The 16772-nt window shown below is 40.2% G+C and overlaps 1 protein-coding gene and 1 long non-coding RNA gene across 2 annotated transcripts in view; one reads left to right on the forward strand and one right to left on the reverse strand.

The window, feature by feature from the left end:
- LOC309663463 overlaps positions 1-16772 on the reverse strand; it is a 320115-nt gene that overhangs the window by 85038 nt on the left and 218305 nt on the right. The window lies entirely within an intron of this gene.
- Positions 13-13192, forward strand: LOC309662909 (uncharacterized protein; the record flags this gene model as incomplete). Its single annotated transcript, XM_082466127.1, has 3 exons — positions 13-35; positions 1923-2002; positions 2457-13192. The coding sequence occupies 3 exons, from the start codon at positions 13-15 to the stop codon at positions 2861-2863; spliced, it is 510 nt and encodes a 169-aa protein (XP_082322253.1). The 3' UTR covers positions 2864-13192.

Below are 16772 nucleotides of genomic sequence, written 5' to 3' on the forward strand. Positions count from 1 at the left end.
TTGTCTCCGGCAATGGACATAGAAAACAGCGTAAGGTGCATCCACCAGGTTTGACAGCAGCTGTACAGCTAATGAGAGATGTTCTCTATGTTTAATCATATATGTTCAATTGTGAGCACCAAGGGTCACTGGCATTTTAGGCTGCATTCCTCCCATGTAGTTTCCTTCCTCCCTCCCTTCCTCCCTCCCTCCCTTCCTCCCTTCCTTCCCTTCTATTATAAAACTATTTTCTATTTTCTTGTTTCCTATCACTTCAACCCAGTGGCCCTTCAGTGACCCCTACTGTGGTTCTGTTTTCCAGGAGAGACCACATAAACAGGGCAAGAGCTCCCAAGAATTTATGGGGAAAGAGGAGCATTGCCTTGAATGGGTAGGAAGTTTAAAAATAAGCTGTGTCTGGGAGAGTCTAAAGGGTTCTCCCTAACCCAATGCCACTTCATTTCCATGATGGAGGCTACCACAGGTTGCAGGTTAAGAATTCAGATGAACCACACATGGGCAGACCTCCTGGATGAGCTAAAGAAAGACATCTTTTTTTCTGACAAGCCTCAATAAACCAGAATAAAGTTGTAGGATGTGCTTCACACAGACTAACAGAAACAAACAAAAACAACGTTTAATAGAAAGCAGCATAGTGCAGCAGGAAAAGCAGTGGCTGCGGAAACAGGAGGTGGGATTCTAATTGCTAGTGAGCTGTATAGCCTCAGATGTGTTGCTTACTCTGTGGCCCTGTTTCGCCAACCGCAAATCAAGTGAGCTATGTTCGAGGATCATGGCTTTTTTATTGTTTAAACACTTCATGATACTAAGACTAGAAAAGTTGATTTAAACATTCTATGTGTATTACATTTCTATTGCTGCGTAACAAATTACCACAAATTTAGCAGCTTAAAACAGCACACATTTAATATTTCATAGTTTCCACGGGTCAGGAGTCAGGGCTCAGCAAGGCTCTACAGGGCTGCAGTCTAGGTATGGACTGGGGCTCAATTCTCATCTAGAAGCTTAGTTCTCATATGGAAGCTTAGCTGGTGATCTGCTTCCAAGCTCATGAGGTTGTTGGCAACATTCAGTTCCTATGGTGGTAGGACTGAGGGTCCTGACTTCTAGCTGGATGTCAGCTGGAGGCCACTGTCAGTATCTAGAAGCCAGCTACAGTTCTTTGCCAAAGGACTTTCTCCAGAGGTCCTCTGATAGCATGGCAGCTTGCTTTTTCAAAGCTAGCAAGGGAGAAAGAGAGAAAGCCTACTAGCCAGATGGAGTCTTATATGATGTAATCACAGAAGTAACATCCCATCACCTTTGCCATATTCTATTGGTTAAAAGTTAGTCACAGGTCCCAGCCACACTCAAAGGGACGGGATTAAACAAGCACATGAACACCAGGACGCAGTGGTCAGGGGGACCACCTTAAAGTCTGTCAGCCACACTTTTGTATTTTTTCCCACACTCTGTCCTTCAGCACATCCTGTCAGTTCAACATTCAAGACATACTCCAAATGTGCCACTTTTCATCGCCTCCATTTCCAACCCAGCCTCCCTAGTCTACATCATCATTTTCTGTCATTAACACTACTGCTACATGCTCGTGTGCACGCGCACTCACACATACAGAGACATGTGCACACACACACACTTATCTTGATACAACCAAAAAAAAAAAAAAACCATTACTGCTAAAATCTCTTAAATTGTCTCCCTCTCTCTTGCCCTATTAGCTTAAAACCTTCCAATGGACTTCCTGTTATATGTGGAATAAAATCCAAATGCCTTACTTGCATGACCTGGCCCCTGACCACTTCTGTGATCTCAACCTCTTCTGTTCTCCACCTTTTCTCACTCCATGTCTGCTACCACCAAGCCCATTCCCACCTCAGGACCTTTGCGCATGCTTTCTCCTGACAGAAATGTTCTTCCCTTAGATCTTTACTTGGTGGTTCCTTCTCTTCATCCATTCCTCACTCAAATGCCGCTTCCTCACAGACCTCCCTAACCACTCTACGTGAGTTAACCAACCCTTGCCCTATTCCAGGCATTCTCTGTCCTGATACTCTGATTTATTTTCTGCATAGAAGTTACTGGTATGTGAAATATGTGTTTTATTGTTCAAAATTTGTGTCCTCCACTTAGAATGTAATGTCCATGAGGACAAGTCACTGTATCTCCAACAGTGCTCAGTATCACAAATATTCAATGAAGAAAAGATAGAAAAACCAAACTCAAATTTTTCAAATTAATTGAATAATATTGGTTATCTGGAAATTTACTATATTGTCCTTAATTTTTTCAGTTTGCCATGGACCAATGACAGGTTTATCAGTAACTGCCACCTATTCCTGCCCAGCTTTTTGAAGACCATTACCTTATTTTATCAATTTCATAGCAATTGTTTCCATGAGGGAGCCCCTGTACTGAGTCTAAATAGCTGGTGAGTGCTTGGGAAATAGATATTTGAGTGACGGACTCACAAGCTTTCGATCAAGACGTACAGGAGGCGAGCGCGAGGGGCGGAGCCTGCCCGGCGAGAGCGGGGGACGCGCGGTGTGACTGCCCAGCAGAAAGGAAGGCGCTCCAGTTCCGGGTCAGGCCCTTCGCCCTCCTCCCTCGGCCTCCAGCCTCCGGCAGGGCGAGTAGCAGCGGCGCCGGGGCGGCGGCGGCGAATCTGAATGCGGTGAGGGAGACCATGGAGAAATCTCTGCTTGAGATTTCAAGAATTTTGAATACTGGATTAGATATGGAAACTCTGTCTATATGTGTACGGCTCTGTGAACAAGGAATTAACCCAGAAGCTTTATCATCAGTTATTAAGGAACTTCGCAAGGCCGCTGAAGCATTAAAGGCTGCTGAAAATATGACGAGCTGACTTTCTGAAGAAATCCTGATGAGATATGTTAAACTCTGCAGGAGGATTGAAGATTGCATTGTAGTTAAGAATGTACAATGAAATCACTGCATGTAGCAATGTGGAAACATTGTCCTTTTTAAAAGAATGATAAATCCATAGCTTTATAAATCAGTGGAAAGCGGCTTACGGAGAAAACTATCAGTTGTGTTTACACCACATCTTTTTTTTTTTTAACAGTTCTAATGCTTTGGCACTGCTGTGTTCATATTTATGTATTCCTTATTTATAGCTCTGATAGCTTTAATTTTCTAAGCAGTCTGTCTATCAGATGTGCACATCTGCCGTGCCTGGTTGAAGTATAGTGAAACCCATCGGTAGTAATGTTGTAGTTATGACTTGTTGACATTTCCATTATAAACTTTAACTTTGAATTGTTTATGCAAAATAACTGGATTTATGTTGTATTAGGCTGAAAGTTGACAATTTCGGCTACCAGTTGTGGATTTTGACTTAGATTCAGTATGCATATCAGAATCTTGTTTTTTATAAGAGCATGGAAAAACATTTGTTGTAAACTGCTCTTTAACAAAGAATATTTAGTTTTTTTAAACATAAAGTTTGGCAGTTAATAGTGTGAAGCAGATCATATTTGTATTGATTGAAGAATGAAACTTAGAAACTTAGATTTTAAAAGTAATGACAGTGCTTAGCTTACCATTATTTATCATTTGAATCATCTAAATTTAGTGAGAATATTAATTGAAAATGTTTTTCTTTCTAATTTTTATACTCTGTAAATCACGGCCTTAAAAATAATAATGCATAATGAAACAATTCCAACATGAAAAGTCTTTTTCACTTTTGTTACATAAAAATAATTTGAGTGCTAACTTAATATACCTTGAGTGATTATCTAGTAAATCACTAAATAGATGGTGTCACTCAACAAAGAATGTTATTATTTTCTGAAGGAATAAAGATTTCCAGTCATTAAACAAAAACGAAATAATCAAGTGTTCTGTATCAGGAATTCTAAATGTGCCTTTCTAAGATCATTTTTATGTGTCATTATTTTTACCCTGAAAGTTTTAACTAATCGAAGTGATGGTTCAAAATAAATTTTAGAAAACTTAGCATGGATTCTGTTCCTATAACAGAATCTCAGTGGGATATTTTTCCCAAGACTAATACAAATTTAATCTGATTTTTTAAGACTTTGTTAGCTTCCATTTAAATGATAGTATAGGTACTTCCCCGGAAATCCAGTCCAATGGTTAAGATTCCACCTTCCAATGTAGGGGGTGAAGGTTTGATCCCTGGTCGGGGAACTAAGATCCCACGTGCCATGGGGTGCAGCCAAAAATTAAAAAAAAAAAAAATGAGAGCACAAGCATATACTCTTTGGTAGCATTTTTTGTTCTTCAGACAAACCGAAGTGATTTTAATAAGGCTTAATAATATTTAATGGCAACCTTCTGTTCTATTTTTAAAATCTAGTCTTTTGACCACTTTGAATTTTTAAATACATGACATCTTTACCAAATGCACTGAAGGTCTATTATAGGGAGAACTGGTTGGGAGACAATAAAAGTTTTGATTGTAAGTCATTCGTTTAATTAAAAAACATTGCAAATACTGCATGTTGTTATTTATATAAAATCAGAAAAAGGACATTCTTGTCAAGTTCCAAAATTTGTATATACTTTTAGGTCATAAGAGTTAATAGTTTTATTTATGACTTTGTGGATTATGTTATTTATGTGTGAAACAAAGCAGGAAAATATATTGAAAAGGAGTTATGTTTATAGAGGACTTTTTTAATGTGTTACATTTCTTAAATGTAAACATATATTTCTAATGCGTACTTAAGTAATGTTTAAGGAAAACAAAGTAATGCATTTTTGTGCATGTTGGCAGTGTCAAAAATAAAACCATTTTGGTGGTAAAAAAAAAAAAAAAAAGACGTACAGGAGGCAATGACCCAGGCATTAGGAATAGACACCTCTTCCTCATTTAGGAGAAACTCCTAAAAGCAGTCATTTCTATCTTTAGTGAGCAACTGATATACAAAGGAGGTAGGATAATATGGTGAAATGAACACTGGTCCAGGAGCCAGGAGACCTGAATTCTAGACCTGATTCTGTAGCAACAAAAAGCAATTTAGAATGTCATGTATTTGCCCCGAGCCTCATTTTCCTCATCTATAAAAAGACAGAGTTCAGCTAGATGACTTCCAAGATCCTCTTGAATATTAAAACTTTTTTTGAAATCTATGAGTTCCACCAATCTATAAGATTCTATAAAAGGGTAGCTGCTGAGTTGAGTTATTGAGCAAAAGTCTGACCAACTAATTACAGCACCTGTAGAAAGGAAGAAAAATGACCAACAATGACAACAGTAACATTAACAATAACAGCAACAGCAAAGATGGTTCATTCTTTTCCTCAGAAATTAGTCACACTGTCTTTCCATTAACAGTCCTATTACAGTTGCTGACACTTGTCTTTCAGCCTAGTCATATGGTACCATCTCAACAATAAACACCTGAGCCAAAGGACTAGTAGTTGTTTCAGTTATCTGTATCATATTCTAAAAGCTCCTTATACTCCAGCTACCCAGTCTGGAATTCTGGCAGCACAGAGGAAAACTTTCTTTTATCTAGTGCACAGAAATAATGTATTAAGACAGAAAAAGGATTTACCAATTTGAGGGCCAACAAACTAGTTGTATGACGTAGACATGGCTTTCTAGAAAGCTTTGGGAATCTTAATTTTCTAGTAATGATATGTGGCCTATATACATAACACTTCAAAGTGATTCCACATGCCATGTCATTTTTGTCTTTCCTTTCATAAAATTGTACTATTTAAGCTCATTTGTAGTCCATACTAAGACATTGCATGATATTCTAATTAAAGCAATAGTAAAAGGTTAAAGTTACTTAAGAGGAAATTCATCATTTTTTTTTTTTTTTTTTTTGGCTGTGTTGGGTCTTTGTTGCTGCGCGCGGGCTTTCTCTAGTTGCGGTGAGCTGGGGCTACTCTGTTGCGGAGCATGGGCTCTAGGCGCACAGGCTTCAGTAGTTGTGGCTTGCGGGCTCTAGAGCTCAGGCTCAGTAGCTGTGGCGCATGCGCTTAGTTGCTCCACGGCATGTGGGATCTTCCCGGGCCAGGGCTCGGAGCCGTGTCCCTTGCATTGGCAGGCAGATTCTTAACCACTGTGCCACCAGGGAAGCCCCATTTTTTAGCTTTTATGGGTTGCCTAGTATCCATGTGAATTAAACAAATGCTCTCCTAAAGAAATTAACCTTCAATTTGCTTATGCTTAATTTGCTCGAGGTTAGACCAGTTATAAAGACAGCCTAAGGTAGGTTCCTCAAAGATAAAACTATCAAATTTGGCCTTCTACTTGAAGATAGCACTGTGGTTTGACATAAATAATGGACATTTGAAAAACACACAGGAGCAACTGACACAAAAAGACTTACAAAATCTGGCAGACAATGCAAAAATAATGCTTCTTGGAAAAAAAGAATAAACTTGCTTTTAAAAAAGCCCTTGAAAGCAATTCTAAAATAAGAAACAAAAAGGCAAATATTTTATTTCACAGTCTTCAAATGTTTCATGACTGCGCCATTGGAGTTTCTGATTCATTCCAATGACCATCTTCCTCTGCCTTTGCCCTCATTTTGAAAGGCTTCAAAATGTGTACAGACCACCCAGGCAGAGTTGATGTTGAAGTTGGGAACACCACACTTCCCTGCAGGCTGCTTCAGTCTGCCATCCACATGCTAATGAATAACTAAAACAAAGTATATGAGGCCTGAGAGAAAAATGCAAGAAAAGTTACAAATATAACACTTTCCCATGTAATTCAGACAACAGAGAAAGAAAGAGAAGGGGATGGATGTGGCAAGAAGGCATAAATGTGAACTGACCAGGTCAGAAAGACCTGTGTTGGCAGTGAGAAGTGATGTGAAGTGTGTGTGCTTTAATCACTATCAGGTGAGTAGATAACAGCCTCCATCTTCTTGTTCATTTTACCTGTGTATTCACAGATTGGTAACTGAAAGTGCAAGACAGATGTTCTCTTCCAGAGGATCATTTACAAATCACAGCTCATTCGTCACATGGAATGATTCTAGAACACTCTAAAAGGTGTTCATCAAATTAAAATGCCTCAGCTCTCTCATAAGGGCATCAAGCACTGTTGCTATGGCAACAATGCTAACGCTGGAGGTGGGGGACCACACTGTGATGATGTGGTTAATTTAAGACTGTAGGAATTCACTGTGATCATGTGCCCCAAAGTGTCTGGGTGTTAAGATTATTTTGAAAGCTCTAGAACGTGCTATTGTAACACTCTCAAATTCCGCCTTCTAGATTGAAGACCTAGAATTGTTTTTGTCCAAAAAGAACCACTCCCAAGAGTCTTTTACTCATATAGCTGAAGCAATTTCCTTCATCCTTCTCTGGGGCCTAGATTCCAAGGCATGGAGATGCCAAGGGGCAAGGGTGAACAGGCCCCTGCTCTGTGAAGCATATCTGAGATCCAGTCATTTAATCAACTTTGGGTTCATGCTTAGACCAGTGACCTGACAGCTTGACTGTGTTTCTAAGAGAAGAGCTGAGGGAAGGGACAGTAGTGTTCCTTTCCAAGGCCACAGCAATGGTGTGAGCAGTGATTCCAAAGGACATCTGAGGCTGCTGGAGCAGTGACCTTCACAAAGGCCACTGGTGGCAAGGCAGCAACAGACTGTGATACCAAAAGGCTGATGTGGGAGAACCTGAGTTCTTGCTCTCAGGCACATTTGATGTGGTGCTTTGAGACTCTCCCAGCGGTTATCTGAAGAAAGAAACCAGGTGAAGGTTGGACTTGGGGCAGTCACATAGGCTGGAAGTTTGTGTCATAATAATTTGGATATAAAGGGGGAATTGTGACCTTATTTGAGTCATAGGCTACAGAGACCAGGGACATACACTCCAACATCTATATAAGCTCCTTGAGGGCAGAGGTCTCTGTGGCTTAGTTTATCTGCAAATATGGGTAAAAGTTGGGTTTGAGGATTAAATTCATGTATAATTTATATAAATATAGTTTTATATTTGTATCATATATAAATTTGTTATATTTATATATTACTGTGTTTATTATATATTTATATAAAATTTATATTATATAAGATACTTCTATATGAAATTAAATTACACAGATATAAAAATCATTAAGTATCTGGCCATAAGAGATCAAGAAATAAGTAATAGTGTACAAATTTATATATTTACCCCCCAAGAGAGAAGGAAGAAAGGGAGGGAGGGAGAGAGAAAGAAAAAGAGAAAGAAAAGAGAGGGATGGAGGGACGGAAGAAGAAAGAAAGAATGACTGCATGAACAAGCAAATATTCCCCTGATGTGTCTAGAGAACAACGAGAATCCCTAAATACGCAGGGGAGTGTTCTTAGAGAAATAGTACAGAAAGTACCCATGTAAATAAAACAACTCCATATGACACACATAAATCCACCCCCTATTTTAGCTGTTGACACTTAACACTTTAGTTCTTACATCCACAAATACTACGTGACTGACAGCAGCTGTGCAACATGAGCAGCCGCCGGTCACCCCAGATCAGAAGGCCCGGCTGGGCCTCTCACTGGGGCATGCCTGTGTTTCCAGCCTTTGACACGGCCCCGAGGAGGCAGCTAGTGGGAGACAAGATGGTGGCTCAGGCTCACGTACATAGCAAGGCAAAAACAGACTACCTTCCTCTTGTCCACCGCCATTCCTCTGAGAGCTCTGTGGAAAGGTGGTGTCCTGATCCTACCTATAACAGCAGGGTTGAGCAAGGCTGATGTGACACAGGGTCTGCCCTGGCCCTGCTCCACCCCCTTGATCTCCTGTCATACATTCAGTTAGAAATGCTGGCTTCCAGTCTCTCTCCTCTCTACACTACCCTGCCCACCTCTCCTCAAAAACACCCAGATTATCTAAATTCTATTAAACTACAACCATATGTATTTCCCCTATGTCATAATATATAGAAAACCACACCATGTATAAGCCGGCACCGAACTAGTCTAATTCTCCAAAGTGTTGGTCAAAAATGGATGTGGGGACTTCCCTGGTGGTGTAGTGGTTAAGAATCCGCCTGCCAATGCAGGGGACACGGGTTTGAGCCCTGGTCCGGGAGGATCCCACATGCCGCGGAGCAACTAAGCCCATGAGCCACAGCTACTGAGCCTGCGCTCTAGAGCCCATGAGCCACAACTACTGAAGCCCGCGTGCCTAGACCCCGTGCTCCGCAATAAGAGAAGCCACTACAATGAGAAGCCCGCGCACCACAGTGAAGAGTAGCCCCCGCTCGCCGCAACTAGAAAAAGCCTGCACGCGGCAACAAAGACCCAACACAGCCAAAAATAAAATGGATGTGGATCAAGGGCTCCTAGTGGCAATTCCTCACTGTGTTTATACTGAGTGGGAGAATCATCTCCATGCCGTTGTCATTCTGGAAGAAACTTAGTAGTCACCTAAGTAGAGCCAAAATAGGAAAGGGAGAACGTTGGTATCAAAGAAAGACTGGGCTTATGAGGTCGCTCCTGGCTGGGACAGTGCTGGCCACAGAGCACACACTCATCCAACATGGGGTGAGTTGCTCAGCTGATCCTGGTTGTGGTCTTGACTCTGCTATTTACTAACTGAATCAACCTAGACAAGAATCACAACTTCTCCAGTACTCAGATTCCTCACCTATAAAATAAGAAAATTAAACAAAACTTTTGTTTTTATTTTTCAGAAATTGAATCTTTTCTTCAAAAAAAAAAAAATCTTATGTGTGAAACCCAGCCGGGTAAACTGATACAGGAGTACCTGCATATGTGTAGGGATGTTGGGGTGAAAGGGAACAGAACCTCTTCCACCGATCCCCTCGTCCTTCTGCTATCGCAGAGTTTGAGGATAATTGTGACCTCTCAGCTATTCCTCCAGGAAATCTCTAATATTTGATGTGCCCTTGCACCCTCTTTGGTGATGCAATTATTATGTTGCAACAGAGACAACTACAGAGCAATACAGACTATGTTCTTCCTGCTGCTGCAGGGCTCTCCAGGGTAAGGAAACCCAAAAAGGAAACCCAGCCATTGGGGTTCTGTAACTTTCCCATTCCCACCCCTCACCATTTCGCCCAGAGCACCTGTGCTTTACCTATTTTACCTATTTCAGGGCCCTGTAAAATTTCTTTTGAGAAAAAGATTCTGTTGCTTTAAAAGTTCAAAATCCTCTATTTTAAAGCAGTGGTTCTTAAGCACTTTTTCACCTTAAAGCACAAGAAGGTGGCATTGCCATGCACCTCACGGTCCCCTGGACGTGCCCAGAGTGGTAGGCAGCAACTCCACCCCTCCGCCCACTCAAGGACACAGAAAGGCTTGCAAGAGGGTGAGAGCGATGTTACTATAGGGTTTGTCTTGAATATATGTATTTGTTCCTCCTCTGTGGCTGACATGATTGCTGTCCCCACCACTGTAAGCGAGAAATATACAGGACACATTAATATTAACTTTACAATTCTTTCTAAATGATGGGGTTTAAAAGAGATGAGGATCACCAATACTTGGAGGAAGATGAGGGGACAATCTGCAGGATTTAAAGAGATGATTTGATGTGTCTTTGTTTTTAAAGCCTGTTATGTTTAAAATGTGTGTGTGTGTGTATAAACACATATATAAAATACTAACTGATATTTTAGTCATTACCTATGACCAGTAATAACTGAGGTTTTTCAAATAAAATTGCTCATATGAACACAATCTGCATAATCAATAATCAAACTTATAAATGAATCCGAGTAAAATCACTCATTACTATATTTGGGGCAATGCAGCCTTTCCTCCGCCCCACAGTTCTCCCCAATACTTTATGCACTCTACACAGTACTGGGGTGGGATGTACCCCACCATCCCAAACCCAGAGAGTGTGCCTGTTGGCTCGGAGAAGCTACATAGCTTGGAGCTAGAGGGAAATATCTGTGTTTGGGGCACCTCCCTGACCCACCTGGAGTGTGAGGTGAGACCTGGTGCTCCACTAAATTCTCTTTTATAACTTAAACGTGAAAAGGCCCATCAGGTGTGTCAACAGGGTGACTTAGGTTATGATCCAGGTATTTTATTCAAATTCTTTCTTATAACTTCAAACCTTACATAATATCAATTCTGGGTAAAGTATTATGATCCACACACCCAAACAAAGACAACCTGATCTTTTTCTTTTTTTTTTTTTTGATGGGGAGATATCATGGAAATCTAATTTAAAATCAACTCATTACAAATGTATTAGAAATCAAATCAGTTATTTTTACATCAAATATGGTACTGAAATTTATATACTTACTACAGTAACATATATACCTCCCTTCCTTGCCCCTTCCAAAATAATTTTTTTCAGAAGTAAAATATCTCCTACAGTGGGAAAACAGTACAATTAATTTTTTGGTATGTGCCAAACTTTCCATGTAAAATTAGAGATGAAATTACTGTAGCTATACTTAAATTTTTGTAATTTTTAGTAATTTCATTATTAAGCTTACATAAAAGTACATGAAGATAATTTCATTGTAATGTATGTGATTTTTAATACCAAAAAGGTGCTTTTAGAATAAAATAGAATCTCAATTTGCAGGAATCATGGAGATCATTTTGTATATTTTTTAAAACCACTTTATTGAGGTATGGTCAGCATGCAAAAAGTTGTACATATTTAATGTATACAATTCGATGAGTTTGGAGTTAAGTGTATACCCAAGAAACCATCATTATAACCTATGCCATAAACATATACAGCACCACCAAAAGTTTCCTACTGCCCTATTTATTTCTTTATTATGATAAAAAAAAACACTTAACTATCTCCTGGCTCTCAACTCTACCCTTTCAGCAAAAATTTAAGTATTCAGTACGGTATTGTTAACTACAGGCACTGCGTTGTGCAGTAAATCTCTAGATGGATCTTTTATAACTGAAACTTTGTACCTTTTGACTAATACCTCCCTGTTTTCCCCTCCCCCCAGCCCCTGGCATCTACCATTCTACCCTCTGCTTCTAGGATTTTGACTATTTTAGATTCCTTATATAAGTGGAGATCATTTTATATTCCCCCACACATACTTGCATCTCCTACAACCCTCACCTCTATTCCTGCCAATCAAGCCCCAATTCAATGAAATTACAGTATAGAAATAATCAGTGACTAAAATCTGTCAACTAATTGGCATTAACAGAATTGGGACCCAGATTTGTGTCATTGATATTTAGTTTGGGGATGTTTCAGCTTTAAAGGAAAGAGAAGAACACTGTAACAGTCTTTGGGGGGTTTATTTATTGTTTGTTTTGCTTTATTACAACAGTCTTTATAGAGATCTAACTATTTTGTTTAAGATTTTTGGGTAGAGTAATGGGGGACTCAGGCCCAGGGACTTGGGGGAAAGAAAGCAGGGGAAAATGTATCAAATCTGAAGGGAAGCTGAGCCCAGCAGCTGGCACCCAAGGAGAGAGAGCCAACTGGAAGACCTCCTGATGAAACATGGGCAGGGAACCTAGGGGCAGGGATTTTTGACAGACAGCTTTCAAGTCCTTTAACTCTTCTTATTAACAACTGTAATCTAACATCTGCCTTTTTTTAAATGAAGTATAGTTGATTTACAATATTATATTAGTTTCAGGTGTACAACATAGGGATTCAAAATTTTTATAGATTGTACTCCATTTATAGTTATAAAATATTGGCTATATTCTCTGTGCTCTACAATATATCTTTGTAGCTTATTTATTTTATATACAGTAGTTTTTACCTCTTAATCCCTTACTCTATCTTGCCCCCCTCCTTCCCTCACCCCACTGGTAACCACCAGTTTGTTCTCTATATCTGTGAGTGTGTTTCTATTTTGTTATATTCACTAGGTTTTTTAAAATTTTGTAGATTCCACATATAAGTGATAACATACTGTATTTGTCTTTCTCTGACTTATTTCACTCAGCATAATATCCTCTAAGTCCATCCATGTTGTTGCAAATGGCAAATTTTCTTTCTTTTTTTATGTAGTATCTGCCTAACAGTTGCTTAGAACATGAAGGGAGTGGCTCTCTCCTATGAAGAACAGGGAGAAAGCTCGACATGGAGTATGGTGACCAGATGACCAGTGACAATCAAGAACTGAGAGAGTAGTTAAATAAAAAGTGACAAATGACAACACAACAGGCAAGACTCCAAGGAACTCTCAAAAATACCCATAAGGGAAATGAGTTTCACGTGAGGAAGCAAATGGGAGTTCGCATAATTTTTATTTGGATATTAATAGAAAGGACAATCGCAGAATGCCAGAAAATATAAGGCACTCCAGTTACCCTTGGATTATCTAGAACATTCTACTCACAACTAGATTCCTTCTCAATGACTCTGGAGTTACATCATGACTAAGTTAACTTTCTAAAAGCCTGACAACTTGCTAAAACCAGTCTACTTTCTTTACTTGAGGAAGAGAAGATAACTATTTGTAATTGGGGTCCTTACATCTTTTGTACCTCTGTGTAACCTCAGGGAATGAGGGAAAGGAGCCCAGAGAGAGAAGAGAACTAACATTTACTGAGCACCTACTAAGTCCCAAGTGCTTTACAAACATTGTCCTCATTTAATCCACAGCAACCTTCTGAAGGAGTCCTTATAAATCCTATTTTATAGATCAAGAAATTAGGGTCATGGTTAACTCACCTACCTGAGATTACTGTGTTTCTCATGCTTGAGTAAAGAATAGACCCCTTTTATAAGAATCATCAAGAATATGCCAAGTCCCTGGTTTAAAACATATTGATCCAAGATATGTTTTTAAAGGATCTTTTGGTTATAAATTGTAACTAAAAAAAAAAAACCTGGGGGCTTCCCTGGTGGCGCAGTGGTTGAGAATCTGCCTGCCAATGCAGGAGACGCGGGTTCGAGCCCTGGTCTGGGAGGATCCCACATGCCGCGGAGCGGCTGGGCCCGTGAGCCACAACTACTGAGCCTGTGCGTCTGGAGCCTGTGCTCCGCAACAGGAGAGGCCGCGACAGTGAGAGGCCTGCGCACCGCGATGAAGAGTGGCCCCCGCTTGCCGCAACTAGAGAATGCCCTCGCACAGAAACGAAGACCCAACACACCCAAAAATCAATCAATCAATCAATAAATCTATAAAAAAAAAATGTGTCACTGATGAAGTTGTTAATGTTAAAAAAAAAAAAAAAAAAAAAAAAAAAAAAAAAAAAAAAAAAAAAACCTTTTACTCATGTAAGGGTAAACAATAATTTAAAATATCACCATTGAACTGAAAACACACACTTCAAAATACAAGGACCTGAAAATAATGTCTTCACACCCCTAGGTGTCCACAGATTCTTGAGAAACATTACTCTTCTACCATACTCTCATCATTTCAGGTATCAATAAAAGGATTGGACAGTGCTCTATATCATAATAAGTAGAATGTTTGATCATTAGAACTAATTTTTAAGCTTACAGTCTGCCACTAGACATAAAAATCCATATTCCTGATTTCTAATTTGCATACAAACTTCTACAATGTATACTTGCATCTTTGCAAAGCTTTGTCAAAATGAGTCAGCCTCAGAAGATCAAAGTCATGACACCCTCATGCTGTATAAGGCCATTATTTTTGGACCTGGTTTCCCCCAGGGTGTATCCTGCTCCCGTGAGCATGTTCAACAGCTTTGAACAGGCTGAGACTCTTGTTACCAAGTTGATCTGGCCTTTCTGCCCCTCCCTTCACAGATCTGCCTTGCTCTAGGCTTTGAACAAACCAGTTACAACTGGCTCTCTATATATCCTACCCTTCAAGAGCAATTACATATACAAATTCCAGGGTTCAACACACATGATGCAAGCTAAGTCTAAGAACAAATGGGAAAAAAAAAAAAAAAAAAGAACAAATGGGACCCTTCAAGCAGGAACTTCCTTTATCCCAGAAACTGCGTCAACTATCTCAACAAAGATGTGATCTGGCAGTCTTCCAGGGCTCCAATACGAGCCCTCTTTGCACTGCTAGAGACAGATATTCCAGCTAAAAGCAAAAGATCTACAAGTATAGATGGAAAATACATTGTGTAAAAGAAGCACCAGATCAATGCCTCCTTCTTAGGAATTCAGACTTTATCATCTTCTTGACTCTCTCTTCTAGATATAATTTTTTAAAAAGATCTATGTTACCTAGATGTTAAATCCCATTAGACATCACAAAGGGAGAATTATTTCTAGTTGGGAAGCCTGGACCCTTTTCCACTTGGGATTTCATTTGCTCCCCTTTTAGATAACATAACTAATTCTAGTGGATTCAAGGACCTGATCTATTAGTGGATATTTGAATTACAGAGAAACTAGGTGAACTAACCTACAGAACTAACATTTTTTTAAATTAATTTATTTATTTATGGCTGTGTTGGGTCTTCGTTTCTGTGCGAGGGCTTTCTCTAGTTGCGGCAAGTGGGGGCTACTCTTCATCGCGGTGCGCAGGCCTCTATCGCGGCCTCTCTTGTTGCGGAGCACAAGCTCCAGACGCGCAGGCTCAGTAATTGTGGCTCATGGGCCTAGTTGCTCCGCGGCATGTGGGATCTTCACAGACCAGGGCTCGAACCCGTGTCCCCTGTATTGGCAGGCAGATTCTCAACCACTGCGCCACCAGGGAAGCCCAGAACTAACATTTTTAATGCGAACTTATGGCCGGTCAGGGACTAGGCTAGATGCTTTACCTACTTATCTCATTGAATCCTCAGTAGCTGTGTGAGGTAGCTATTACTGTGCAATCCTAAAATCTCCCTTTCACCTAGACAACCAAATACCGCCGGGCAGTGGGGCCTCTGGAATCTGTCTATGTGGCCTTGGGAGGCACAACATAGGGGAATTTATGAAATTGTCTTGGAACTACACAGCAAGCACACTGTGTCTAGATTGGATATTTAGTTGCTGTAGTTGGGAGAGGTGGCCGACAGTGGTGTGGAAGGACTCAGCGGCCCCCTCCCCAGTCCTCCAGACTGACCTGCTTCTAGTACTGCCGCCTTGTGAAGACAGTGAGAACCAGCACTGCAGGAGAAAGGATTCACCCTGCATCTCAGGTAACTGCAGGGGTGAATGCACATGCTAAAAATACATGTGATTACTTAAAAAAAAGGAGGTAGGGGAAAGTCTAAACTTCATTTTTCCTAAAGGAAAGAGCTGGTCATGAAACTGTAGAGACATGAGGTTTTCATGGCAAAAGGGGAACTGTGGTTCATGCCACCCAAGAGTATGTTTTCAGTTGCTTTCCCTGCATTACCGAAGGATTGACTTTCTGACTTCGGACGTCTTTTCCATCTAAAATGTCAAGACATACGGGTTCAATTCATGGTGTCAGCAGAAAACGAAATCCAAACTGTCTATTTTTTTCCTCTTACTATTAAGAGCTGAGCCAGCTGTTCTCATGTGCCCACTTGGGCAGGGGAATTGGAAGCAAGTGTGTGGGAGAGAAGGACTGGTGTCAAGGTTCACACAGGCCTGCAGAGGCCATCGTGCTTTCAAGTTGCATTGATTCCCACGTTAATACTGGAAACCTCCCTAAATGATTTAAACTGAAAAAAAGAGTTTGGATTATACATGATTCTTTGACCTCTATCTAGGGAAAAGAATAAACAGTAAATCAGTCCTATACGACATTTCATCTCGTTTTAAACGCTGGCAGAGCAATTTACCAAAAAAAAAGCATAGCTAACAGGTTTCTTTCTTCCCTTCCCTCCTTCCCTCATTTCTTCCTTCCCTTCTTTCTTTCTTTCTTCTTAACAAACAGGGACCCAAACAATTAATTTGTTTTCCAGCACCCATGTATTGGCTATTAAGTTAGTTAAGAAAGATGAAACTGACAAAAC

Source organism: Balaenoptera physalus, assembly GCF_965194825.1.
Source record: "Balaenoptera physalus genome assembly, chromosome: 6".
Lineage (NCBI taxonomy): Eukaryota > Metazoa > Chordata > Mammalia > Artiodactyla > Balaenopteridae > Balaenoptera > Balaenoptera physalus.